The sequence below is a fragment of the Macaca nemestrina genome, chromosome 3 (assembly GCF_043159975.1).
Source record: "Macaca nemestrina isolate mMacNem1 chromosome 3, mMacNem.hap1, whole genome shotgun sequence".
Taxonomy (NCBI): domain Eukaryota; kingdom Metazoa; phylum Chordata; class Mammalia; order Primates; family Cercopithecidae; genus Macaca; species Macaca nemestrina.
Genome location: NC_092127.1, coordinates 147,502,681 through 147,529,551, shown reverse-complemented (window position 1 = coordinate 147,529,551; position 26,871 = coordinate 147,502,681). Strand labels below are relative to the sequence as shown.

Genomic DNA, 26,871 nt, shown 5'->3' with positions numbered 1-26,871 from the left:
TGTGATCTCTCTCTCTCACTCTCATAAATATAATAATTTCAAACCATGGTTTACTGCAGGTAACCGAAATCTCAGAAAGCGAAACCACAAATAAGAGGGAACTACTATGTTGTTTTTATGATTTTTAGTTATTTTTGTTCCTATTAACCACTTACCAAGGTTTTTCTAGTCTCTGAGCAAGTAATAGAAGTCAGCCAGTGACTAAATCTGTGTTTGAAATTATAGGCTTTGGAGTGTGATTATGTGAGTGCCCATCTACATGAGTGGATTGACTTAATCTTCGGGTATAAACAGCAAGGCCCTGCTGCAGTAGAAGCTGTAAATGTCTTCCATCATCTTTTTTATGAGGGTCAAGTGGATATCTACAACATCAATGACCCACTAAAGGAGACAGCCACAATTGGGTTCATTAATAACTTCGGTCAGATCCCTAAACAGGTATGGATGTTCTTTTTTTATGATTGATGTACTCTGTTTCATTTTGTAAATTTTGTAACATTTCTCTAGACTGTGGATGACCACAAAATAATTAAGTTTAGATTAACTTAATAAACAGCCATAAATATCACCTAGTATTTCAATAGATTCCTACATTGTTGCTTTTTTTCTCACTCTCACACTCCAAATAAATAAAAATTTTGTTTAAAGAGAATTATCCCTTACAGACTAATGCAGGGTGTGCTTTCTTAAACCTCCATAAGACATAACAGGAGGGGCCTTATAGGCCACATACAGAGATGAGGTTTTGTCTGGAGGCCAGTGGGAAACCAGTGCTGATTTTAGGCAGAGAAATGACATGGTCATATTTAAACTTTAGAAGTTCATTCTGGTCTCAGTCAGAATAAACTACTCTATGCACACCTCTCTCTCTCTCTCTCTCTCACTCTCTCACTCTATCTCTCTCTGTCTCTCTCTCTTTTTCTGTGTGTCTGACACACACACACACACACACACACACACACTGCTGGGGACCCAAATGGGGACACACACACACACACACACACACACACACACACACACACACACACACACACACTGCTGGGGACCCAAATGGGGAGCAGAAGACCATTAAGAAAGCTATTGTAGTAGTTCAGGGAACAGATGATGTTGGATTGGGTTAGATTGTTGACATAGGCATAAGTGCTGTGCTGTGAGAGCACGTGCCACAGGAATGCCTAGGACATGCAATAGCTGCCCTCACCACCTTCTGAAACTTGGAGAGGAAGACCAAGATCTAAGCCTTTCAGCACCCAGATACTGTAGGCCTATTTCCTGTTCAGCGATGAGCAGACCTCCCTGAAGAGACCTCATCCCTTCTCTCATCGCCATTGTCCGAGGTATGGCAGGAGGGCTGGGTGCACCAGTAGTAGCTGCAGCACTTCCCCACAGTGTGAAGGCACACTTTGACGAGCTGGTCAGACCACCCACCTTTACTAAGTACCAGTGGCTCCTACTTTGATCCTGGCTGCCTTCTCTGTTCCTGCTTTAGACGTCTCTGTGGACTCCCTTTTTGTAGGTTAACTGACCTTGAGATTTCCAGGGTTGACACTTGAGAACACACAAAACAATGACACATCTCTTTATATAGAAAAGTCATAATAGATAGCAGGACATGCTATAACTGTACCATTCACAATGCAGTCTGATCACCTAGCAATCTGATCCCCTCATAAAAGAAACATGTTTACTTTTGTTTTTATTTATTTTTATTTTATAGAGATAGAGTCTCACTGTGTTGCCCAGGCTGGCCTCGAACTCCTAGACTCAAGCAGTCCTCACACCTCAGCTACCAAAGTGCTGGGATTACAGGCATAAGCTATGGCACCTGGTCGTGTTTTTTAAAGCAAAATACTTGCTGATAAACTATTCACAGTTGACGAATATTAGCTATACCTTTATTTAGTTAACTTTGTTCTTTTTCCTGAGAGTTACAAGGGCTGGAGCCATTTTTCATACCCTAGGGGAAATACATATTCTGAACGTAAAAATCAAGACACTTGCACTGTTGCAGGATTTTTGTGCTACTTTGAAGTAGAAGAGGCCAGAAGTCTGGGAAGTATCGTTTGGATGCCAGCATATTTCTGGGACATACATTGAGTAATAGAGGGTACTTTCAAGTAAGGCCATCCTCAGGAATGTAGGTTTTATGGTCATCATCTCCATACATCATTATATACCCGCAGCCTGGCGCAGTGCTCTGTCCTTAGGTCCTCACATAAAAGTGCTTCAGTAAATGCACATTCATGAATGTGCTTTAAAACTATGTATCTTTTTAGAAGCCTGATCTTTTGGTCCATTATGTAGATAAAGTAGGAACAAAACATTTAAAGGTTTGAGAGCCTGGAATGTGTATCTTCCTCTGCACAAAGAACTTTTTCTGTTTTTTTTCTCTTGGAAACCCCAAATATCTAATTTATAAAGTGTGATGGTGTTGTATTCATCTTAAATCTCATTTCCTTTAAAGTTTTTCAGATCTCCTCCTCAAATACTAGTTTTCCAACAGAAACTATGCCTGTCTCAAAGATTTACAATAATTGAAAAATAGTAATCTTAAATGTACTTTTTTTTTTTTTTTTTGAGACGGAGTCTCGCTTTGTTGCCCACGCTGGAGTGCAGTAGCGCAATCTTTGCTCACTGCAACCTCCGCCTCCTGCGTTCAAGCAGTTCTCCTGCCTCAGCATCCCAAGTAGCTGGAACTACAGGCATGTGCCACCACACCCAGCTAATTTTTGTATTTTTAGTAGAGACGGGTTTCGCCATATTGGCCAGGCTGGTCTCGAACTCCTGACCTCATGATCTGCCCACCTCGGTCTCCCAAAGTGCTGGGATTACAGGCATGAGCCACCTCACCCAGCCATTAATATTTTTAATCCTATAGAAATACTGAATGATGATGTAGCACATTTTTATTTTCTTTTTTCCCTTTACAGCATAGCAGAGTACAAAGAAGATGATAATGTTCACACTTTCAGCAAATCAGTAACACCTTTTTAGGACACCAAAATGATGTTTCTAAATCACATAAAGGCCACGTTGAAACCAGAAATAATCCAGTTAGATAGAATGTCTGCCTGCCTTCAGTGGCACAGAATGGTATTAGGCTACTAAGAGTTAAATTTCGAATATCATTGGAAAATAATTGTCAATCAACTGTAGGTTAACTTTCTTTTAGAAAGTTATTGTGAATTCAGCTTAGCGTAGAACAAGACAATAGCCGATGCTTTAGTATCATAGTCCTGCCCCTGCTTATTCAGGTGTGAGTTCTCTGGCCACCCTCGTAGCCTCTTTGAATCTCTTTCTCAGGTGTGAAATGAGGATAATATAGTACCTACTGGTTCTTGTGAACCTTAATTGAAATAAGAACACAATGCTTGGCATATAAAAGGGCTTATAAGTGTGATCTTTCATTATAAAGTGTGTCATCTTCTTTCATACCAGTTATTTAAAAAACCTCATCCACCAAAGCGAGTGAGAAGTCGACTCAATGGAGACAATGCAGGAATCTCTGTCCTACCAGGATCTACAAGTGACAAGATCTTTTTTCATCATCTAGACAACTTGAGGCCTTCTCTAACACCTGTAAAAGGTAAAATAATGAGAAATAAACTTTTGATTTGTGATTTAATGGGATTATTTAATAATCCCAGTTTAACAATAACAAATTTGCTTTTTGACAATAGCATAATTTGTTTAATAAGTGCCATAGATTTTGTGTTAAATTACTAAGTACCTACTAGTATTTATATTTTCTCTGTTTTATTTTTTTGGCTTGTTGGATTTCATATCGGAACCAAACAGTCTTCTCTCTCCTCTTTAAGATAATCAGAGCTCTAAAATACCAAAATCTTGTAACTTCAACTTTATAGGTAAAAAAAAAAAAAAAAAAAAAAAAAAATTGGCTTCATAATTTCATTCTCATTTAAATATGTTCTGCCTATCTGATATATTAGTAAAAGAACGTATTTTTAGTATGCCAGTGAAAAGACATCTGTCTTTTATCTAATGGTATAATGGGATATGTAAAAATATTTTTTCAAGTAAGTTTTTTTCCCTTAGAATGAAAAAAAAAAAGTTCTGCAAAATCTTTAAGTTGTCGCTTAAAAATATCCAAGAATTGGAACAAAGTCTGGTTAACTTGTGTGCCATTCTATGCCATTTGGCCTCATTACACAGACTCTGCTCTGTGCCAGCGTCAATCACTCCTGGCGATTTTTCTGGAGTAGTAATGTGGTCATCAGAGTGCTGGTGTGGAGCAAGGAGTGCGTGCCTCTAGGGAATGACATGACCTTCCTTGAGGAAGTCTAAGGGCTAGCTATGACTTGGGAAGTACTAAGGACATAGATTTGTTGATCATCTGTGCCCCTATGACATTCTGGGGAGCATCCCAGATTACTCTGTACAACCCTAGAGAGGCAGACCTGAACAGTAAGTAACCTAACCAGAGAGTGCCCAGAAATAGGAAAACTGGAGGGAAGTCCTGCAGAGGACCTGTTAGGTTCAACATTCCACCCAGCAGGTCTTGTGGGAGATTCAAAAGCCCAGCTCTATTTCTGAGATTATTTTGTCTCAATGTAGGTGTCAGGATGCTTGATTTATATGAATATTTGAAATTATCATCCTCTATGAGATGATGACGTTAGTTTTTCCTGTTCCTGTCCTAATACCATGATTTCTTTTTTATAGAACTCAAAGAACCTGTGGGACAAATCGTATGTACAGATAAAGGTATTCTTGCCGTGGAACAGAATAAGGTTCTTATCCCACCAACCTGGAATAAAAGTTTTGCTTGGGGATATGCAGACCTCAGTTGCAGACTGGGAACCTATGAGTCAGACAAGGTTTGCATTATTTCCTGCCTACTCATTTAATATTGCTCTTTTGTGGTCTGGCTATCCTATATGAGTAATAGCGTTGGGGAGTACCCAGTCCAAGGACTTGTCAGCTGTTCCTCCAAACCCCAAAGGAAAAGTGAGCTTTCCTATTTGGGGAAAGGAGTGCTTCACTGAATGAGAGCAGGATAAAGGAGTTCATAGAGACGTCATGTTCCCTGCAGAACAAGCCTCTTTTGCAAAGTTGTGTAATAGGGGCTAGCAGTTTTCTTCTCACTCAAAGAATTCCTCCGAGAGATCCCAGCCAGCAAGGTGCTCAGCATTTCTGTCAACCAGAATAGCCTCCTTTTGATGAGTCACCATCTGGCCCACTTTTCATTTTAGTGCTCCAAACAAGCTGGCAGAAAACCTGTTGCTCTATCCCACAAGAAGCAACAGCAACTGTTTTGGGTCCCGTAAGTACCTCTTGGAGAGACAATCTGTAGTGATTCTTTAGTGCCCTGTGTTTGCCCTCCAACAGTCCCCTCCCAAATGCAAGACAAAAACAATCTGCACAGTCTGTTATGTTGTTTTGTAACACGATTCCATTTTGTTGATGTTCTCCTTAAACAGCAGCAGTCACGCTCTCTTTTCACATTCTATCTACAGCAAATGCAGCCTTTTGCCACATTGTCCCCTGCACCTTCCATAGGTCACACAATTTCAGCATCATTTTCCCAGTCTGGAGAAACCAGAGACCCCCATTATGAACAAAGTCCTTTTTGGTTATGGCTTTCAGCAGCAGCAATAGTTGGAGGTGGTAGGAGTAGTTCAGGGTAGAGATTCAGTGGATATGCTTCTGAACTAAAGCTAGCTCAGAACATGAGCTGCTATTTGCCAGTAAGGTGCCTGCACCTCCACTCAGCTCTGCTCCTTGAGTTTCAGAAGTTTGTAGTACTTAACCGCATGTGTGTCTCACATCCATTTTACTTTACAGGCTGTGACTGTTTATGAATGTTTGTCTGAGTGGGGCCAGATTCTCTGTGCAATCTGCCCCAACCCCAAGCTGGTCATCACGGGTGGAACAAGCACAGTTGTGTGTGTGTGGGAGATGGGCACCTCCAAAGAAAAGGCCAAGACTCTCACCCTCAAACAGGTAAGATAGAACATAGAAAATGCCAAGAAGGACATAGTCCATCTCCTGTGCCTACACCCTTTAGAAAGTAAAAAGCTTCCATAATTCTGAGGTACTTCAGATATAATGGACAAAACCAAAGTTACGTTCTGTTGCTAGAAATACTTTTTCAAAAAATAAAGGAAATCAGAATAAGCTGTTTCTAACAATGATCTAAGCCGGTCCCTTTGTTAAAATCTGAAGATAGTTGTCTTTAGGTAACATATATTTCAGTGTATTTAAGTAATATAAATGCAAAAGTCCAAATTGAATTTTTGCAAACTGAATTATGTTTGCTATTGACTCATTAATTTCCTTCCAGGGTGATTTCCATTTATCTGCCACTAAATTCTTTATTCTTTGTTTTTCTCTTTTCTCATTTGTCATATACTTAAGGATATGCCAAACTCATGAATATATTCAATAGAGCCCTTGATGATTTAATTAACAAGTATTTCTGATTGCCTGTTACATACATGATTCTATTATTAATTTTTACTTAAAGCAAGAGTCCTTTTATAATTAAGCCATTTCGTAATATTTTATTTGGGAGAGAACTTTTTTTAAATAAGGAGCATATATCTAAGTATTTTTAATGATACAAATTTGAAAAATAATGTAACAATACCACTTGTCATTTCTTGAGCACCTCTATTTCAGGGGACTGTGTTGAGTATTCTACAAATACAAAACTCTAGCCCACACAATTCTACAAGGTAGTTATTAGCCCCATCTTACCCCTGAAAAAGACACAGGTTAGAGTGGTCAAGACACAAGTCTAAAGTCACATGTAGCAGTAAAGCTATAATTTAAGTTCTGTCTGACTTCAAAGCTATTTTAAAAGCCAAACTCAAACAGTTGTGTCAAAAATACCTATAGAAAAAAAATTGAACCCCTGTTCAGTATAAAACTGAATCATCTGTATAGGCCAGAAACTTCACAGAGTTGCTGGGTCCTGAGGCAAGCCATATAAAGAGGGAGAAAGTCTTGAAATGAACAGATTACAAGGTTAATAGTACATTTTGCTGATCCAAATTATATTGCTTAAAAATATTTTCCATTTAGAAAATGCACTTTGAAAGTAATGTGCCAGTAAAAAGGACTTCCTACTTAAAATGGTTTCCTGGAGTTTGCTAAGCATGCAATAAAGATGTCTATATGACCAAAATTTTAAGCCACCTCATTTTTTTATATTATGCACACACACACACACACACACATATATTTCATGTGTATACACAGATAGTTTTCTCTCTCGAAAGTATTAAAAAATTGATCAACCTTCAATCTCTAAAAAATACCTACTATACATGATAGAAAAATCTCTCCTCCAAGTTTGCACTGTTTTACACCCAAGGCTCTCCCCAAATGTACAATAGAAGGCGACTTCTTACATCCTAGTGTGGAAGGCAACAGATGAAGCCAACTCATTATTAAGTGGATATATTTTTCTGCCGGGACAGATGGCCCATTCTAAGTACTTAGGAACTACTAACAGTAATCTAAATCTTTTTCTTCAGAATATTTACTTATTTTCACACATTGCCATTTCCCTGGGTCCTGTTTCTCTTCATATTCCAGCAAAAGAGGGAAGTTTAAAGAAAGAATTCCTCTCAGGCACAGATATTCAGATATCTCCCATTGGCAGCAGGACTCCGGCATGTTGATGCCTCAGGACTACATTCTCCCTTTGTCTATTGTAGACCACATGCTATAACCATGTGGTTCTCACAGTTTATGCATTTTTTAAAAAAATTCATTCAATTGTAATTCCTTAGAATGATCTGAACAGGAGTTTGTGGCATAAAAGAATAGATACAGAGTTGAAATTCTGTATTTTTGGTGCCCATAATCAATACATCTCTACATAAAAATAGTATAAAGAAACCCAAGCTGGGTTGTGGTTGTCATTCCCTCTTCCTTCTAAGATCCTGGCCCACCTCCACGAAAGTAGTAATGCGAAAACAGAGAGAAGAGCCTCCAGAATGCTCCAGACTTCTCTCTACCCCCATGGACTGAGGCAAGGGCAGTCAGCAGGAGGAGAAAGGAGGTCTGCCTTCCAGACTCTCCAGACACCACTGCTCGAGTCACCTGCTACCCAGCATGCATGCCACTGCTTCCTGATGCATCCAGGAGCTTCTGGAGTCGCCGTGGAACCCTGTCACTGAGATCAACCTGATTTTGTTTGTTTGTTCTCATTTGTAGGCCTTACTGGGCCACACTGATACCGTCACCTGCGCCACAGCATCATTAGCCTATCACATAATTGTCAGTGGGTCCCGGGATCGAACCTGTATCATTTGGGATTTGAACAAACTGTCATTTCTAACCCAGCTTCGCGGGCATCGAGCTCCAGTTTCTGCTCTTTGTATCAATGAATTAACAGTAAGTAGTAAATTGCCGACTTCACTTACGTTTAGGTAAACAAGTAGTCTTGGCCAAAATACATTAACAATGGTGGGGCTCGGGGGAACGTGTCTGTAGTTGCAGCTACTCAGGAGGCTAAGGTGGGAGGATGACTTGAGCCCAGGACTTCTGGGCTGTAGGCACTATAGCCATCAGATGTCTGCACTAAGGTCAGCATTGATATGACGACCTCCTGAAAGCCAGAGACCAGCAGGTTGCCTAAGGAGGGGTGAACCAGCCCTGGTTGGAGATGGAGCAGATCAGAATTCCCATGCTGATCAGTAGTGGGCTGTGCCTGTGATAGCCGTTCAGTAGTGGGCTGTGCCTGTGATAGCCGTTGTACTCCAGCCTGGGAAACACAACAAAACACTGTCTCTTAAAAAAATAATAAATTTTTCTTCTAAAAAATGACTCGTTGTTTTTGAAGTTATAGGCACTCATTTTATAAAAGTTACTACATTTTCTTTGACTTAGTGTTGTTTGAAAAGCAAGTAGATGTTAAAGTTTGTAATCCAGAGAGCAGTTTTGTCTTAAAATCCATTCACTGCTGCATACATTAGAGAGAACAAGATTCGATTAAAATAAAACAAAGCTTTCTAGAATTTTTTTTTTAAAACAAGAAATTTGTAGGATTTGTTAAGAATGTTAGAAATTGGCCGGGCTTGGTGGCTCATGCCTATAATCCCAGCACTTTGGGAGGCCACTGCAGGTGGATCATTTGAGGTCAGGAGTTCCAGACCAGCCTAGCCACATAGTGAAACTCCGTCTCTACTAAAAATACAAAAATTAGCCGGGCCAGTGGTGGGTGCCTTTAATCCTAGCTATTTGGGAGGATGAGGCAGGAGAATCGCTTGAACCTGGGATGTGGAGATGGCAGTGAGCCGAGATTGCTCCACTGCACTCCAGCCTGGACAATAGAAAAAGAAGAACATTAGAAATGTGTTGAAATTTTTAATAAAATATAGTCAGAGTATGGAAAGTAAAAAGGATGACATTTGGGTACCCAAACAAGAGAAAAATTCTTATATAGCTATTTTCAAAACAGATCCAAAAGTTATCAAAAGATGCTATCTCTTTTCAGAAATAAATAGTTCATATACAAATAAATGAAAGAAGTCAAATAAAATAAATGCCCTTGTCTAGGAGCACTGTACACAAACCAAGCCCACCTGAAGCAGACAAGAGGAGATTCATTGCTAAGATGGTCTTGAAGCAGGGGAAGCTTGAGGGCAGGTTTACAGAGACTGAGGCCCCACAAGCTTATCGCATTAGTAAGTAGATGATGTATGTCAGCATGTAGGTGATGCCCCATATACAAATCAGTCTTGGGAGTCGGCAGGAATCCACCCAAGCCTCATCGCTTCTTAGCTGTACATATCCATTGCCATCTTACCTTCACCCCTACCGCAGGGCCATCCTTCATGCACAGAACAGTTCTAGCCATGTCATTGAGTGACGTTCACACTGTCACCTACACAGACAGCTTTCCTCATCAAGGATGCTGCATCTTTGATTTCTACCAGAAGTTACTCAGTGTTAACACTTTTAGTCAACTATCTTGTAGTCATCTTATTTAAAAAGGAAAAAGAAAGAAATTCATTTATAGTTGTCAGTCATTTAGAGTGTCTGATTAATAATGGCAGGTGTACTCAGGTTGAGAATGAGTAGGGGACATGCAAGGGTAGAAGAGCCAAATTTGTTTGTGTCTGAAAGCTTTAAGAGGTTTTCAGAACAACACCTTGGGTTGGTCCTGCAAACATTTGAACCTAAAGAGCTTTACAAAAATGTGGGTGCTGTAGAACCACTCTGATGCAGCAGTGTTGAATCAGATGCTTAATCCATTATTTGGAGCACTTTGTTTTGGGGTTGTTCTTAACCTAAATACTGATAATTTTATTATAGCCAGTTGTTTGAGCCAGTGTACACTACTGGATTGCAATATTTGCTGCAAATACTACAAAAGCAGTCTTTTCTTTTTAAGATGCTCTTGTAATATCTTAATAACTCATGAAAAGATTTCTATTTCTGTTGTGTTTCTCCAACCAATATCAAGTCTGCTTTATTTCAGTTTACATTTTAGGCCAACGCCTCTTTGCCTTTAATTCTTATGTCTCTGCCTTCATAACAACAGGATTTACTCTAATAAACTCTAATTAAGTCCCCAGAGTAACTGAAGAAGGTCTTGCCCAGTGCAGAATGGAGCAATTGTCTCTTGCAGAGACTGAAGCCACTAATTAAAACTCAACTGCTGACACTCATAGTCAGAGATGGTTCAGTAACTGAAATAGAAGCAGACACAACAATGCTTTGCTAAGTATTGTTTCAGTTTGGGTTTTGGTTTATTTCTTGCCATTTTGGTAGAAGAAGAGCTGGGGGATGGGAGGAATAAGGAGGAGCAGTAGCAAGACCAGCACAGACGGTGCAGCACAGACTGGATGGAACAGGCCTAGTCCTCCTCCTCACCCTACCCCAGCCTCCTCCACCTTACCTTCTTATGTGTTGATGCTGCTTTGCAGCTTCTAGTTCTCCTCTGTTTTTGCTGACCATCTTCAGACTTATGTAGGTTCTTATGTATCTCCTGAGGGTACTGAACTTGACCAGGTCTTTTCTAAAGCTAATACCTAGCATCGTGATATCCAGACTATCTTAGGAATGAGAGAGGCAGCACGGTATGGTATGTAAGTTTTGGGGCTATAGAAAGCTGGCTTCAAATCTCTGATGATAAATAAGTTACTTAAGTTCTTTGCCCCTCACTTTCATCCTTTAAAGCAAGGCTAATGATAGTCTCACAAGGTTTCTGTGTTAACCAGAACATCTGAAGTCTCCACCCCAGTGACTGGCATACAGGAGATGCTTCAGAAAGCATCCTCCTTTCTTCAACTATAGTGGGTTGTGTTCTCACCAGGTTAGGTAGAGCCCAGCCTGGTAGAATTTGAGAAAATAGGTTGTTCTTTTCTATCTTTGGAACTCATGAAAACATAAGTTATCAGCTCAGGGATCTTGGTTTTTACTAAGTTTGCCAAGAAGTGACCCATGTACCACTCCTTTTCTCCCCCCACATTCCCCCACCCCTATTTTGAATACAGATTTTAAAATAGGATATTACAGCATTACCAAGATTGTGCCTTTTGATTTATTGAAGAAACACAACTATATCTGAACTGAAATATGCCTCTTCTACCCTGTGGTTTTAGTGGTTGGATTCATTTTGTAAAAGTGGAGGTGGATTCCTGCCTCTAGATGAAAGGCGTAATAGATTTTGTTAACAATGGGAGGAAGAAGAGTAGTTCATCATCTCCTCAGATGACAGGGAGCTTTCTTGTATCGCCAGACCTTGCTCAGCAGTGTGCCAGGGACGTGAACCTACCCTTTGTCTCCATCTGTGGTCCCTTTGGCCACTGCATCCACTCAACTGTGAATTCTTAAGCCTTTGTTCAGGGTATTTTTTTTAAGTCAGCAAGCACTGAATTTCAGATTACCTAAGAAATTAGCCGCTAGTCTTGGGACTGAAAAGCTTTCTGAGAACTAGGCCAGGGATTCAGTTTGCTTCAGAAACCAGAAGGTAATTGGAAGGGAGCAAAGAGAATGACATTTTTCTCTCTCTTCTCAGGGGGACATTGTGTCCTGCGCTGGCACATACATCCATGTGTGGAGCATCAATGGGAACCCTATCGTGAGTGTCAACACATTCACAGGTAGGAGCCAGCAGATCATCTGCTGCTGCGTGTCAGAGATGAACGAATGGGACACACAGAACGTCATAGTGACAGGACACTCAGATGGAGTGGTTCGGGTAAGTGAGCTGAGAGAAAAACTCATTAGGATATTTGTCGTCCCAGTTTACCTGAAACTTGTAGCTAACTACAGGTTAAGAACACCTGAACAGGTTGTAATGTTTAGTGAACTCTTGCTCCAGTTCAGACAAGCCTTGGCCTCTGCATTATCAGACATGAGGAACACCAGTGTCTTGGCCTCTTTTCTTCGTATTAAGTAGATCTGGTAGTGCTACTGGCCATTTGACAGCTTGACACAATTAGGTCACTTAAACATGATTCCCATGTCACACTGGGATTGCTCAAAATGCAAACTGCAGAGGTACTGGGTTTTCAGCCTGTCAAATGGCTTCGTAGAGAAAACATAGTGAGCAGGGATAAGTCTCTTCCCTACAAAGAATCACAGTACTGGAAAATACTTCCAGCGTCCCCAGCTACGATCCCAGATGACTGCACCTGAAGCCTAGATGTACTTTATCCTTTTCTCAGGTTGCTATGTGCTTGGCCTCTACAGAAAATAGAGGCAATGGAGTATTCAATTTTGTAGTCTGTTGCAGTATTTGAGTGTTTCTGTGTCAGGAGATGTTTCTTTGTGCTTGTTTTTCTTTAATTGTGCTCTTTGTAAAAGCAGAGAGCAGCTGATTACCACCCTCTTTAGTCAGAGTCACATGTGGAGAGACAGTGAGGCCATCAGGCCACTCCACTACCACACCCTGTACCTCACACAATACACATCTACACACATACAAAAACTCACATACACACACACCCTGGAGTCCGCTTCCTCGACGGTGGTGTTTCACATGCTCAATCTGTGAAGCAGCATAAAATAGCTCCCTAGCTGGGCACCTGGGGATTCTGTTGACTGTGTGCCTTCTTGGGGATCTATAATGTATATTAGCATATGCAAGACTCTGAGAGGTTTTTGTAGGAAACAAAAAAGTTTACTTAGTTGAACTATGTTTTTGTTTTGTTTTTGAGACAGAGTGAGTTGCTCTGTCACCCAGGCTGGAGTGTAGTACAGTCTCAGCTTACTGAAACCTCTGCCTCCGGAGTTCAAGCAATTCTCCTGCCTCAGCCTCCCAAGTAGCTGGAATTGCAATCATGGACTGCTATGCCCGGCTAATTTTTGTACTTCTAGTAGAGACAGGGTTTCACCATGCTGACCTGGCTGGTCTCAAATGCCTGACCTCAAATCATCCGCCCACCTTGGCTTCCCACAATGCTGGGATTATAGGCATGAGACCCTGTGCCTGGCCTGAACCATGTTTTTAAACTGATATGACTATAATCTTTTCCCTCTACTTTGAAACAGCCATTGTGTGTAGGCAGTCCCCTGCCACATCTTCCAAGATACGGGAAATCTAACTGTATAACATGATGGAAATTAAGCTATCTGTTAACCCTGAGAGTCTATCTTCACTGAGTAATGTAAATTGGTTCCTTAATCTGTTTTGTAACGTTTTAACTTTTGTACTTATTTAAATTTAGTTTTGGAGGATGGAATTTTTGCAAGTTCCTGAAACACCAGCTCCTGAGCCTGCTGAACACCTAGAAATGCAGGAAGACTGTCCAGAAGCACAAATAGGTATTTAATACTTTCTAAAAATGACTCAGTCGTTTTCACATTTCTTTTCTGTCACTGTGGATAAACTTATACCAAACAACATAAAGAGGAGCCCAAGGTTGGGCACTGCTTGGAGAAGCGTGGTTGCTGCCTGTTGTGTGATTCCTTTGAGCAGACATGCCAGGTTTTCTCTACTTCACTGGGCAACATTCGGTGTGGTGGTGTCTTGCGGTTAACTTCCACATTCCATACTAAATATAGCACTTAATTCCTGGAGTACCGAAGGCTTGGGCTTTCACTTCTGAAAACACAACAGACCTAGAGGGCATGCTGTTGTATAAGTCAGACAAGCTCTGCTGCACCCCAGCCCCACATTTGTTCTGCCCACCATGGGGCTGGCTCAGTGTGCATCACAGATACAATCGTGTTTGTAAACAATTAACAGAGGCAGACCAGAGTCCACCGTCAGACTTGCTTACATTAGGGCATTAATTCACACTGAAGCCTGGTTACCTGTAGTACATTATTTGTAAAGCAATTTACAATTTTCCAGTGAAATATAGATATAATTGATTTCTACCCAGAATAACTGAAAGCAATGCCATAATGCCAGGGTGAGATCTGCTTTGCATTGCAGTCTCCGAAGAAGCCACCCCCTTTGATGTAGAACAGTGGGTACAAGGAACTTCCTGGAAAGGAGCAAGGTTTTAAGTTTGACCTTCAGATTGTTTCTTCATGATTGGCTTTTGTACACTGAGAATTCATTGTGACTTTGATGATGTCAGAGAGTTAATAAAGGAAACTTAGCTGAAGGACACAAGTCACTTCTCTATATAAGCTGAAAGTAGCTTTTACTTTCCATGCCAGAGAAGAAAAAAGAGACCTTGGGCAGGACATTTTAATGCTGGTGTTATATTAGTACATGTAAATTTCTAATTACAGCCCCACCGAAAAGGTCATTTGGGTGTTTGGAGACATAAGAATTCAGTTTAATTCAGTAAGTGTTTGGGGGTTACCTGTTATATGTCAGATAGTGAATTAAGGGAACGAGTGAGAAGTGGGTCATTTTCCTTTCCCTTAAAAAGCTTTTAAGTAAATAACAGTGGAAGATGATATGCATGAGTGAGATAGAAGGGGTCAAATTCAAGGTGGAAAGATATTTGTATGTCTTTATTGTGGGCAGTCTGGCAGAAGTGGCAGAGAGGGAGAGCAGCCCACAGAAGAACTGGACAATGTGGAAGTGGTGAGATTTGTGGGCACTTGCTGGGGCGAAATGTAAACAAGCTAGAGGTTCACTGGAAACTAAAGCCGCTTCCAAAGCTGCTTGTTTGCGGACCTCAGAGCTCATGATCATAAGCCGTTGGGGTGAAAACTTCATTCACATTAGTCCAGTAGACCCCTACTGAGTAGGAAGCAGACAAAGTATTTGTCTTGCTAAGAAAATAACTGTGGTGGGCCCAGTATCCTCAGGAGTTGGTTCTAAGACCTCCCTTGGATACCAAAATCTGAGAATGCTCAAGTCCCTGATATAAAATGGTGTAAGTAGTATTTGTATAAAACCTACTAACACCCTCCTGAATACCTTAAATCATCTCCAGATTACTTGCAATACAATGTAAATGCTGTGTAAATAGTTATGATATTGTATTGTTTAGGGACTAATGACAAGGAAAAAAAAATTCTGCACATGTTCAGTAACAGACACAGTTTATTTTCCCCAGTACTTTCCATCTGAGGTTAATTGAATCCATGGATGTAGAACCCACAGAAATGGAGGGCCAGGTGTACTTGTTTCTTATATATTTTCCCTCCAGTAGACTTTATTGCAACAGAGTAGAGAGTTGATGTGAAGAAATGCGCAAAATAACAGTGAAAAGAGGAAGAAGAACTAAATTCCAAAGTAAGGCTTTCATCAATAATTCACTAATCTTTAGCCAAGTGTTGTGGCATGCACCTGTGGTCCCAGCTACTCAGAAGGCTGAGGCGGGCAGATTCCGTGGGCTCAGGAGGTTGAGGCTACAGTGAGCTATGATTGGTCCACTGCACTCCAGCTTGGGTGACAGAGCAAGATACATGTCTGTAAAAATAAGTACATAAATAAAAATTAAAAATAAGATAATTCACTAACCTTTCAGCCATTAACCACTGTCTGCAATGGTCCTTCTCTCTACCATCTTGTAGAAAGAATATCCAAAAGTAGCCGGGCACGGTGGCTCACACCTGTAATCCCAGCACTTTCAGAGGCCGGGGCGGGTGGATCATGAGGTCAGGAGTTCAAGACCAGCCTGGCCAACATAGTGAAACCCTGTCTCTACTAAAAATACAAAAATTAGCCAGGTGTGGTGGCGGGTACCTGTAGTCCCAGTTACTTGTGAGGCTGAGGCAGGAGAATTGCTTGAACCCAGGAGGCAGAGGTTGCAGTGAGCCGAGATCATGCCACTGCACTCCAGCCTGGGCAACACAGCAAGATTCTTTCTCCAAAAATAAATAAATAAATATATATATATATATAGAATATCCAAAAGTAATCTTTTAGAATGACAATTTCAAGAACTTGGGAGGCACAGAACTGTTAAAGGCACAGAACTGTTAAAGTCCAGAAAAGGGGGAGAATACTTTGAGCTGAAGGAATTAGGTGATTTAGAGACAGGAATGTTTAAGCTGTGCCTTGAAAGCTAGGTGACGTCGGAACACACAGATTGGGAAGCTGGGTCTAGGTGGCACCAGCAGCATGTGAGGAAGCTCACCCTTGGAGGAGGAGCAGGTCTGCAGGGAGAGAGCTGGAGTGACACCGTCTAGCTGCAGCATGGCAGGGAGTGTGCGGCAAAGGCATGTTCTGGCCAGATTGTGGGAGACTGAATTCCAAGTTAAGGATTTTGGCCAAAGTTTTTAATAAACTCTTTCAGAAATCCTGCTTTTTTATTTCTTTGCTCTGTACTCTAGCCAAAAATCGTGGCACTTACTTTCTTTTTTGTTACACTTAGCTTAAAATATTATGTCTATAAAGGCTTATAACTGGGAGAAAAAAATGCTAGTAGAACAAAGCTGGGTGTAACTTTGGTGGTTCTGTATGTTCCAATTATCTCAATGCTTCACCAGGGCAGGAAGGCCAAGACGAGGACAGCAGTGATTCAGAAGCAGATGAGCAGAGCGTCAGCCAGGATCCTAAGGACACTCCAAGCCAACCCAGCAGCACCAGCCACAGACCCCGAACAGCCTCCTGCCGCGCAGCAGCTGCCTGGTGTACTGACAGTGGCTCTGATGACTCCAGACGCTGGTCGGACCAGCTCAGTCTAGATGAGAAAGACGGCTTCATATTTGTGAACTATTCAGAGGGCCAGACCAGAGCCCATCTGCAGGGCCCCCTTAGCCACCCCCACCCCAATCCCATCGAGGTGCGGAATTACAGCAGATTGAAACCTGGTAACTTGAAGTCTGGTATCTATTTCTCACTCCTTATATGTTTTGTGAGGGTTGGTGGATTGAGGCAGTGGGGTCTAGCTCTCCCTGGGCCCCACCCTGGATGTGCCCTGTGACCTGGGCCACTCACACAAAAGGCCTCTTTACACAGAAGGCCTCTTCAGTTTCTTCTAGTGTAAAGTGGACTTAAAAATTCTATCCTACAAGGGTGTTTGCAATATGCTGGGCATCTTCTAAAGAAAAATACCTCAAACAAAAACTGCATTTATTCACAACTCATTAAATCACGCAAGCTAATTTAAAATGAATAAATAAAACTGCATTCACAGGTAACTTTGCCCAGAATAGAGTTAGAAGCAAGGTCCTCAGTTGGAGAAATTGGATGCATCTGCTTGCACTGAAAATTTCCCCTTCTCATTAGTTTGTCTCCTTCAGTGAGATATTTCTTCAGCCTGACCCATGTTAATATCAAGCTAGATAGCTTTACTTTCAACCAAGGCGGCAACTGCTGAGAACTGGAAAAGCTGCTGTAGCTGTATGTTGAGGTACCCTAAGTTTAAGGCCACCGTCGTAGAGTATTTCTCCCCAGTACTGGCTTCCCTCAGTTGAGTATGTTGTGTCCTCCACTTCTCCACTCCAGGGTACCGATGGGAACGGCAGCTGGTGTTCAGGAGTAAGCTGACTATGCACACAGCCTTTGATCGGAAGGACAATGCACACCCAGCTGAGGTCACTGCCTTGGGCATCTCCAAGTAAGTGTCAGGCTTTTTCCAGCTCCGCTTCCCATCTGAGTCATTTGGTTAGCCAAGGGCCATATACTCCAGGCTTGTCTTTGGGGAAAACAGATTTTATTTGTATTATCATACATAGCTCAAAGAGATAAATTTGAAGAAGAACCCTGTCAGTGTGTAGATATTTTTCTTTTCTTTTTCTTCTTTTTTTTTTTTTTTTTTTTTTTTGTTTGTTTGAGACAGGGTCTTGCTCTGTTGCTTAGGCTAGAGTGCAGGGGCACAATCACAGCTCACTGCAGCCTCAACCTCCCAGGCTCGAGCAGTCCTCCCACCTCTGCCCCTCAAATAACTGGGACTATAGGCGCGTACCATCATACCTGGCTAATTTTTGTATTTTTTGTAGGATGGGATTTCACCGTGTTGCCCAGGCTAGTCTCAAATTCCTGGGCTCAAGTGATCTGCCCACCTCGGCCTCCCAAAGTGCTGGGATTACAGGTGTGAGCCACCGTGCCCATACACTGGATTTTAATTCTGAATTTTTTAAAAAAGTGAAAAACTGCTTTTTCTGTTCTTCAAAGATATAGCAAGGGTGATCCAAAGAAAATTGAAATGGAAGTGTAAATGTGGGCTCAATTCAGTTTTTGTCTGTTTACACATACATCCCTGAGTGAATCAAGGAGTCTCTCCGGGACCCTTACCAGCCCTGACCCCAAAACACACATCCACCAAAAACCAGAGAGCCTCAAGAAGGAGATCACAGACAACAGAAGCCTTCTATACAATGACCTCCTCTGTCATGTCTCCTGCAGGGATCACAGTAGGATCCTCGTTGGTGACAGTCGAGGCCGAGTTTTCAGCTGGTCTGTGAGTGACCAGCCAGGCCGTTCTGCTGCTGATCACTGGGTGAAGGACGAAGGCGGCGACAGCTGCTCGGGCTGCTCGGTGAGGTTTTCACTCACAGAAAGACGACACCATTGCAGGAACTGTGGTCAGCTCTTCTGCCAGAAGTAAGATAAGATATCTGCTTTTTGAATTTACATTGAGTAAGCTCTAAGGATGTTAATTATGTCCTACACACAGGTTCTGATTGCCCTGGCATCCCCACTACAGTATGCCTTGTTAGTATGAACCAGTCTTCACTTTTTCTGTTCTTCTTTATTACTACAATTAGGAAATTTTTCTATCATACAAGTCACAAACACCTTGTCATCCATGACACAGAATGCACATATGCTAATATTTCATCATATTTAATTTGGAGACCTGTATGTGAAATGTTTCTGTAAACACTATAGATACATTTTAAGTATCTTCTTTGCACCCTTCACCAATCACACCCATTCTCCATGTTGTTATACTTTCAGGAGCATGTGTTGCTTCTGTAAACATTACATCATATTGTTTTGGTGTTTTCAGCTTCACTTTTCAGCTTTATATAGTATACTATTTTTACCCTTCTGTAACTTTCTTACTCAACATTGTCTTTGAAATCCATTTATATAGATAACTTATTCTAATATATTTATTTTAACTATTGTCGGTTGTTTTAATTATATGAATTTATCACCATTTATTTCTCTTTTGATGCCTTCTCAGGGTTTTTTTTTTTTCTATTAGTACTATAAATAATGCTACAATGCATATCCCTATAAATGCCCTTCTAATACACAAGCTGGAATTCCTCTAGAGATGGAATGAAATTGATAGAACACAGATTTGTTCTTGTTCTTAATTAGATATTGCCAAATTACTCTTCAAAACAGGAGTGCTAGTTAATACTACCTCCAACAGGACATGAAAGTTCTCCAAATTCTTAGTCATGCTTGGGACTGCCAGACTTTTTCCACTTTTGCCAATCTGATAGCTAAAAAATAATGCTTTGTTGTTTTAACTTGCAATGCTAGTGAGACAACATCTTTTCATGTTTGTTGGCTATTTGGGTTTCCTCTTGGGTACTTTGCCTTTTTCTTTTTTTTTCCTTGAGGAGTTCTTTTATATATTCTGTGCTGTACACATTTGTCTTTTATATATCTTACAGGTATGTTCTGCCAGTCTGTGGCTTGCGTTTCAACTTTGTATATGTTTTTTCTGTCAGACAAGTTTTTAAACTGGTTGTAGTCACATTTATTACTCTTTATGATTTTTGCTTTTTTGTGCCTTAAGAATTCTTTCCCTGTCCTAAGATCACGAAGATAATCTTATTTATTTTCTTTTAAAGGTTTCAAAGTTTTATTTTTCACATTTAGATCTTTAATTCATTTGTAATTCATTTTGGGGTATGACATGAGGCAAGGATCTGTTTTTCCCCCATATGAAAGGTCAGCGGTCCCATGGCTGTGGATTTGGTTGATAACTCTGTCCTACACCCGGGTCCCAGATACATATCCACAGTCATTACTTTTCTGCCAGACCACAGGAAGGATTCCATGGACAGTATACTCTAAGGCTTGTATTGCCTTACTCCAGAGATGCCTTCATAGAAAGCATATTATTCTTAACTTGTGTAATTATGAGGCAGTTTCTGAGGTTTTGTAAGCAGCATTGGCTTACTGGTGTGGGCATAGTCTTTGGGTTTACACTGACCAAATGCTCATTGTGCTGCTTTCTGTTGCCATAATGCCAGCAAGTTACCGAGCCTCTCTGAGCTTTGGTTTCTTCATCTGTAAATGTGGGTAAGAAGACCAGTCCTCTTAGAGCTGCTGAGAGAATTAAATGAGATCACATGTATGAGTGTTTTAAGGCACCAAGTTCAGAGTCTGGCAAAACAGATGTTCCATAATTTGATTCCTTAAACCTTTTCTGCTGGGCAGTCTGGTTCAAGATGAGGGACCCAAAATGTTGCAGCCAGCCATTTCCTATGGGAATTTATGTGGGGCTGGCAGAGGATTCTGTCTAGTGGCTCTGTGCTTTTAAAGGCCTGCTGTATAAAACCTATAATGGGGCTGGGCACGGTGGCTCACACCTGTAATGCCAGCACTTTGGGAGGCTGAGGTGGTCTAATCACCTGAGGTAAGGAGTTAGAGACCAGCCTGGCCAACATGGCAAAACCGTGTCTGTACTAAAAATACAGAAATTAGCCAGGTGTGGTGTGTGCCTGTAATCCCAGCTACTCAAGAGGTTAAGTGAGAGAATCACATGAACCCAGGAGACAGAGGTTGCAGTGACCCGAGATCATGCCACTTCCCTCCATCCAGCCTGGGCAACAGAGCGCGACTCCATCTCAAAAAAATAAATAATACATTTTAAAACCCATAATGGGTTTTATAGAGCAGGCCTTTCAAAGCACAGAGCCATATAGTCTTTCTTTCTTTCTTTCTTTTTTTTTTTTTGAGACGGAATCTCACTGTGTCACCCAGGCTGGAGTGCAGTGGCGCGATCTTGGCTCACTGCAACCTCTGCCTCCTGGGTTCAAGCGATTCTCCTACCTCAGCTTCCTGAGTAGCTGGGACTAAGGCATGCACCACCTGCCCGGCTACTTTTTGTATTTTTAGTAGAGACAGGGTTTCACCATATTGGCCAGACTGGTCTCGAACTCCTGACCTCATGGTCTGCCCACCTCAGCCTCCCAAAGTGCTGGGATTACAGTCATGAGCCTCTGCACCCGGCCCATATCTATATATATCTAGATATAGATATAGATTTCTTGAGATGGGGGTCTTCCTCTATCACCCAGGCTGGAGTGCAGTGGCATGATCACAGCTCACTGCAGCTTTGATCTCCCAGGCTCAAGCAGTCCTCCCACCTCAGCCTTCCAAGTAGCTAAGACTATAGGCAAGAGCCACCACACCTGGCTAATTTTTGTATTTTTTGTAGAGACAGAGTCTCACTATGTTCCCCAGGCTGATCTCAAAGCTGTGGGCTCAAGCAGTACCCCCACCTCAGCCTCCCAAAGTTCTGGGATTATAGTTTTCAACCTCCACACCCATCATATTAATCTAGTGATTTGTGCTAGCACTTCCGTATGTCTGCTGGCACACATCTGTTCTTTGTCATGTTTAATTTTCAAAATATTGTTTAATTATAGGTAATTCTTTAAATTATCCATTGCTATTAAATGTTGGATGGAAGCTTTATTGGAAACTGACCAAAGAGTGATAAGTTCCGATGAAGCAGGCACAGAAGGAAGTGCTGTCCAGAACACACAGCCTGTGGTCTCTATGGCTGAGAGCTGTTGACACTCCTCAGGGTTCTCAGAGGTCCAGGGACAGTCCTTTAAACCCATAAGCTTATAGTACTTAATTTACTCTCTAGACACTTTTACTGTTAGATTAATGGACTAAACATAAATCTCCATTTCAGGGACAGGTACAGTGGCTCACATCTGTAGTCTCAGCACTTTGGGAGGTCAAGGCAGGAAGATCACTTGAGGCCAGGAATTTGAGGACAGCCTGGACAATGTACTGAGACCCCATCTCTTAAAAAAAAAAAATTTTTTTTTTTCATTTCCATTTTAATCTTGTGAAAATCCAAGCCTAAAGTGATTTAATACCACATCCTGAGTCACACCCAGCTTTATTCCAGGAATAGGAACTCTGAATACTTCTTAAAGAATTTGAACATCTCTTAAGAGTAGTCTGCTTCAAAGAGTTCCAGCAAGATAAATAGGAAATGAGGGTGTTGGGACTGGAAAAGGAAAGCCAGTCTAACTGTTTAAGAAATGATTGAAGAGTGGATCAATCAAAATGTTTAAAAGCACAATGGAACTTGATAGTGATCAAACTCATATTTCTCTTGGAAATTAGAAGACTCACTAATGAGTTTTTAGTAATTCTCTTGGAAGTAGATATTCATTAGTGAGTCTTCTAATTTCCACTAGTGAGTTTTTCTAATTTCCAGGAGAAATATGTCAAGCTCCAAGTAAAGACACTGACATACCATATTCCCAAGCTTATAGGCCATGAGAATTAGTCTGCACAGGTAGAATGGCCTCACATCGATGTTCAGACACCTTGGCCTCATTGTGTAGGAAAATCTTAACTCTGTTTTTTTGTTTTCATTTTTTTTAATTCTCATCAGTCAAAGAAATAGCTTCCCTGGTTTAATACTGCATTTCTTCATAGACTGAAACAAATAATACAGCTTTCCTTTTAGTCCTTGTTCAGCCACACAACACAAACCAGTATGGCCTTTGGCATTTTACTGCAAGCTTTCCATTCGATTATTAATATTCCGGAGCCCATGATCAAGCATGGAGGAGACCAATAATTAATTGACTTTTCCTTTCCTTTAGGTGCAGTCGATTTCAATCTGAAATCAAACGCTTGAAAATCTCATCCCCGGTGCGTGTTTGTCAGAACTGTTATTATAACTTACAGCATGAGAGAGGTTCAGAAGATGGGCCTCGAAATTGTTGAAGATTCAACAAGCTGAGTGGAGACCACGGTCTGTAGACCCCTTCCCGATTCTCCTGTCCCAGCTTGGAAGGCATTGAAAACAGTCTCCGTTTACACATCTCTTCATACCACGTGTTTGAAGTGTTAAAATTCAAAGGGATCATTGAATAAAACGGGTGTAGAGTACAGGAATGGGGCAGACGTGATTCAGGTGAACAGCACAAGAAGAATATGAGGTGGTTCCTAGAAGCAACACTTTCCATCTCCAATTCTCCCTGATGACAGTAGCTGTCTCCAAGAGAAATATCCTCACTTATTAACTCTCTTTTCTTGCATCTCATTTTTATAGAGCTACTCATCCTTATTTGGAAAAACCAACAACAAAAAAGGCTTTTAGAAAATGGTTGTAAATCTGACTTCTTTGCAAGTAACTGTATATTGTAAATAGGTATAAAAGGCCTTTTTTCTAAATAAGGACTTAACTGCCTGTAACATGAAACTTCAAACTAAACCACTAACTCAATGAACTACTTATGGTTTGTCTGACATCCCTCACTTACCAATTAATTATAAATATGTTTTTTTAAATCCCCAAAGACATTATCTGTGGTCTTTTTTTCCTTTCAAGCTCAGCCTGTGTGCCTGATGTCATTTCTTTCAAGTTGCCCACAGTATCTCCACTTAAACTAGGCTAGTAACCAAAATAATGTGGACCTTCTTTAGGAAACAGCGTGGGAGAATAGGAGTCCAGCCGTAAGATAAACTGGAAATATTTGGGTGTCTTGTACCTGGCTATGCACCACCTCAGTGTTGTTCCTACATAAACAAGGCCCCTTTTAAACTTGTATGTGGACTGCTGTTTGGTCAAAGAATACCTTGTTAGCATTGCAGAAAGGTGGTCAGATGACCAATGCAGTGCAGGAAACAGCCCTGTCTCAACTAATGGAAATATATTTGCATGTAACCCAAAATTAGCTTATCTTGCATAGAACATAATAAGTATGTGTCTTTCGTGACACGGATGTTCTACTATAGCTTATTTTCAAAAAAGGGGTAAAAAAAGGAAAGAAAAAAGTGTACAGAATTAACATATAAACTTTGTTGTAAAACTGAATCATGTCAGAACTGCTTAAAATTAACCCTTACCATTTAATGTCATCTACCTGAAAACAGTGAGATTTATACTGTATCAATGTCTATTTTTTTGTTTTTGCTATGAATATAATTACAGTATTTTAATATTTAGTTATTTAATTTGTTCTACTAGTTGGATACAGAACACACAAATCCAGGGGGATTAAAGCTGGAAGGGGCTAAGAGATTAGTTTACGGAGAAAAGGCTTGGTGGTGGGATTTTTTTAAATGTGTGTTATGTACATATATATATAAATATTAAAAAATGAAAGTTAATCTAGATTTTAACATTTTCAGAAACTTAGTGATAATATTATGAACAATTCTAAAAGCCCTGTGATTTGAAAAATGTAGAATCATTAATGGCCCAAGATAGGCCTTCACACCCTCACAGGTGCGAAAGGAAAGGCCTTCACATCCTCACAGAGGTGTCATGCAAAGGACAGCGGCTTTGGCTTTTCCAACTTTCCGTCTTTAGGCCCTGGTGAGAGGCACACTTATGCACTAAAATGCACATATATGCACATGCATTCAAAAATAGGCATTTGGTACAATGGTGATCTTGTACCTGATGGGCTGAAACCAGCTTAAGAACAAATTTGTTCTTCCTGATACGATAACTAGGTCTCCAAGAGAAAATATAAAGGCTGCTTTAGTGCCTTACGCTTACTAAATTTAAATCTTTATTTACCTGGGTTTGAGCCTACAGACTATTTATGATTACATATCAAAATTGATTAAAACACTTCCATTTCTAAAAGTTCAAATATACTTGTTAATAAAAGGATTATCGGCATTAATACTTTAACTTAAAGAAAAGTTGTGTTCTGTTTTCCTTTCTGTGTCTTACTCCCCCCACACTGTCCCTCCCCCATCACCATCTTCAATTCTAATAAATAATGCTGATGTTCAACAGTTGCAGAAATTGTGCTATCACGTAACTGTGGGCCTTGCCCCTGTGTGGCCCTCTAGATGAGTTGTAGCAGTGTTATTCTACACTTTTTAAAAGAAGCGTCCTCCTTTTGCCCATGAATCATGTTTACCCCATACCCAGTGGCAGAGGTGTTCTTCAAAGACTTGAATATATGAATGTGTGTGTGTTCTTACTTAAAGGTTATTCCTCTTTGTAATAGGAAACTATATGAGATGAACACTTTTAAACTTTCCAACACAACTTTCATTACTAACTTTCTGACACGACTTCCATAACTAGAAGGTGGAAACCAAAACCCTCATGGTAGTATTTCCTCTGGCAGCTGGTGCTGTGGGCAACTGTTTTGTTCAATCGGGTTTCTTTTCTTTTTGCCTCTAATGCAGAAATCAACAGAATCACTCACACATACAAGTACACTCACATAAACTAATTATTTCTCTGGATATCGTTCTGTGTTCCATGTAAATTTATTTACCAACATCTATTGTCAACATGTACATCTACCTTAGTGTGGTCTGCATTCTTTCTCTGAGAGTACCTCACAGGGCTCCTGCCTGATCTTCGTAGTTTGTTCATTCATCCATCCACCTGTTCATTTGTTCATCCATGTATTCTAACATTTGTGTGTAGTGTGCAACTGTAATGTCATGCTTTTGAAGAAGAGAATAGCTGCCCATAGCAGCCATCCGTCTGGATAATAGCAAAACACTCTATAGATAAGTTATTTTGCACTTTCTTATGTATAAAGTTGGTAGAAACTTATTTTTGCTTTGTATCATTTAAATACATTTTGTTTTGGTAAATGAACTGTGTATAAAATATTTATGCCGTTAAAACTGTTTTTAGAAAGTATTTTTAATTTCAGCAAGTTTGGTTACTTGTTGCATGACTATTAACACAGCTGACTTTTTGTGTCAGTGCAATGTATATTTTTTGTCCTGTTATTAACTTGTAAGCCCTAGTAATGGCCAATTATTTGTACAGCAACAGAAGTAAATTGAAGATACTGGCTAAGACTGGATTGATTGTGGACTTTTATACTATATTGCAGAAACCAATATGTTTCTTGGTTATGTAAAAGACCTGAAGAATTACTATCTAGTGTGCAATCTGTGATATCTGAATGTTCATTGTATATTTGTCTCTGATGCAAAAAGGTAGAGTAACACAATTACAATACATGATTAAATGCAATAGTCCAGGTACTTAAGTAATTTTTTTTCATTTCAAATAAATACCCACTATTTACCACCAAAAGAAAGAAAAAGAAAAGTTGTTAAGTCAGTTATTCAGGGAAGGAAAACAAAACAGAGATCTAATAACTCCCTAAACTTTATGTAGTTCTTTTCTAGTTGTAAATACTTCAGAAGCACCTGCATAAGATTGCAGAAGTATTGGCTGTTAAGGTTCCAGTTCCAGTTCTAGTTTGACCCATCCCTAAAAATCAGGCTTTCTGCAGTCTGAGCTTCTCAATTGTGCTGGATTCCCAGGGCTAATGAGTGTATGTGGGTGGCAGTAAGGAGAAGCAAGCCCCTTCTGGGAGATGTGATCCTCAAATTTGACTGGACCTGTAGAAAAAGACAGGTCTGCA

The 26,871-nt window shown here is 40.5% G+C and overlaps 1 protein-coding gene across 11 annotated transcripts in view; it reads left to right on the top strand.

Annotated features, from left to right (window-relative positions):
* The window catches only part of LOC105496884 (WD repeat and FYVE domain containing 3), a 307,925-nt gene extending 281,440 nt beyond the window's left edge, over positions 1-26,485 (top strand). For 7 of the 11 annotated variants that reach the window (XM_011767528.3, XM_011767525.3, XM_011767532.3 and 4 more), the window contains 11 exons: positions 226-438; positions 3,439-3,586; positions 4,684-4,838; positions 5,806-5,964; positions 8,188-8,367; positions 11,999-12,181; positions 13,653-13,749; positions 16,828-17,166; positions 17,789-17,900; positions 18,689-18,886; positions 23,110-26,485. In XM_011767528.3, the coding sequence (XP_011765830.2) occupies positions 226-438; positions 3,439-3,586; positions 4,684-4,838; positions 5,806-5,964; positions 8,188-8,367; positions 11,999-12,181; positions 13,653-13,749; positions 16,828-17,166; positions 17,789-17,900; positions 18,689-18,886; positions 23,110-23,233 (1,908 nt within the window). In that variant the 3' untranslated portion in view covers positions 23,234-26,485. The remainder of the gene's footprint in view (positions 1-225; positions 439-3,438; positions 3,587-4,683; positions 4,839-5,805; positions 5,965-8,187; positions 8,368-11,998; positions 12,182-13,652; positions 13,750-16,827; positions 17,167-17,788; positions 17,901-18,688; positions 18,887-23,109) is intronic. The other 4 variants (XM_071093605.1, XM_011767536.3, XM_011767534.3 and 1 more) reach the window with 1 other exon arrangement.
* The last annotated feature ends 386 nt before the right edge of the window (positions 26,486-26,871 follow it).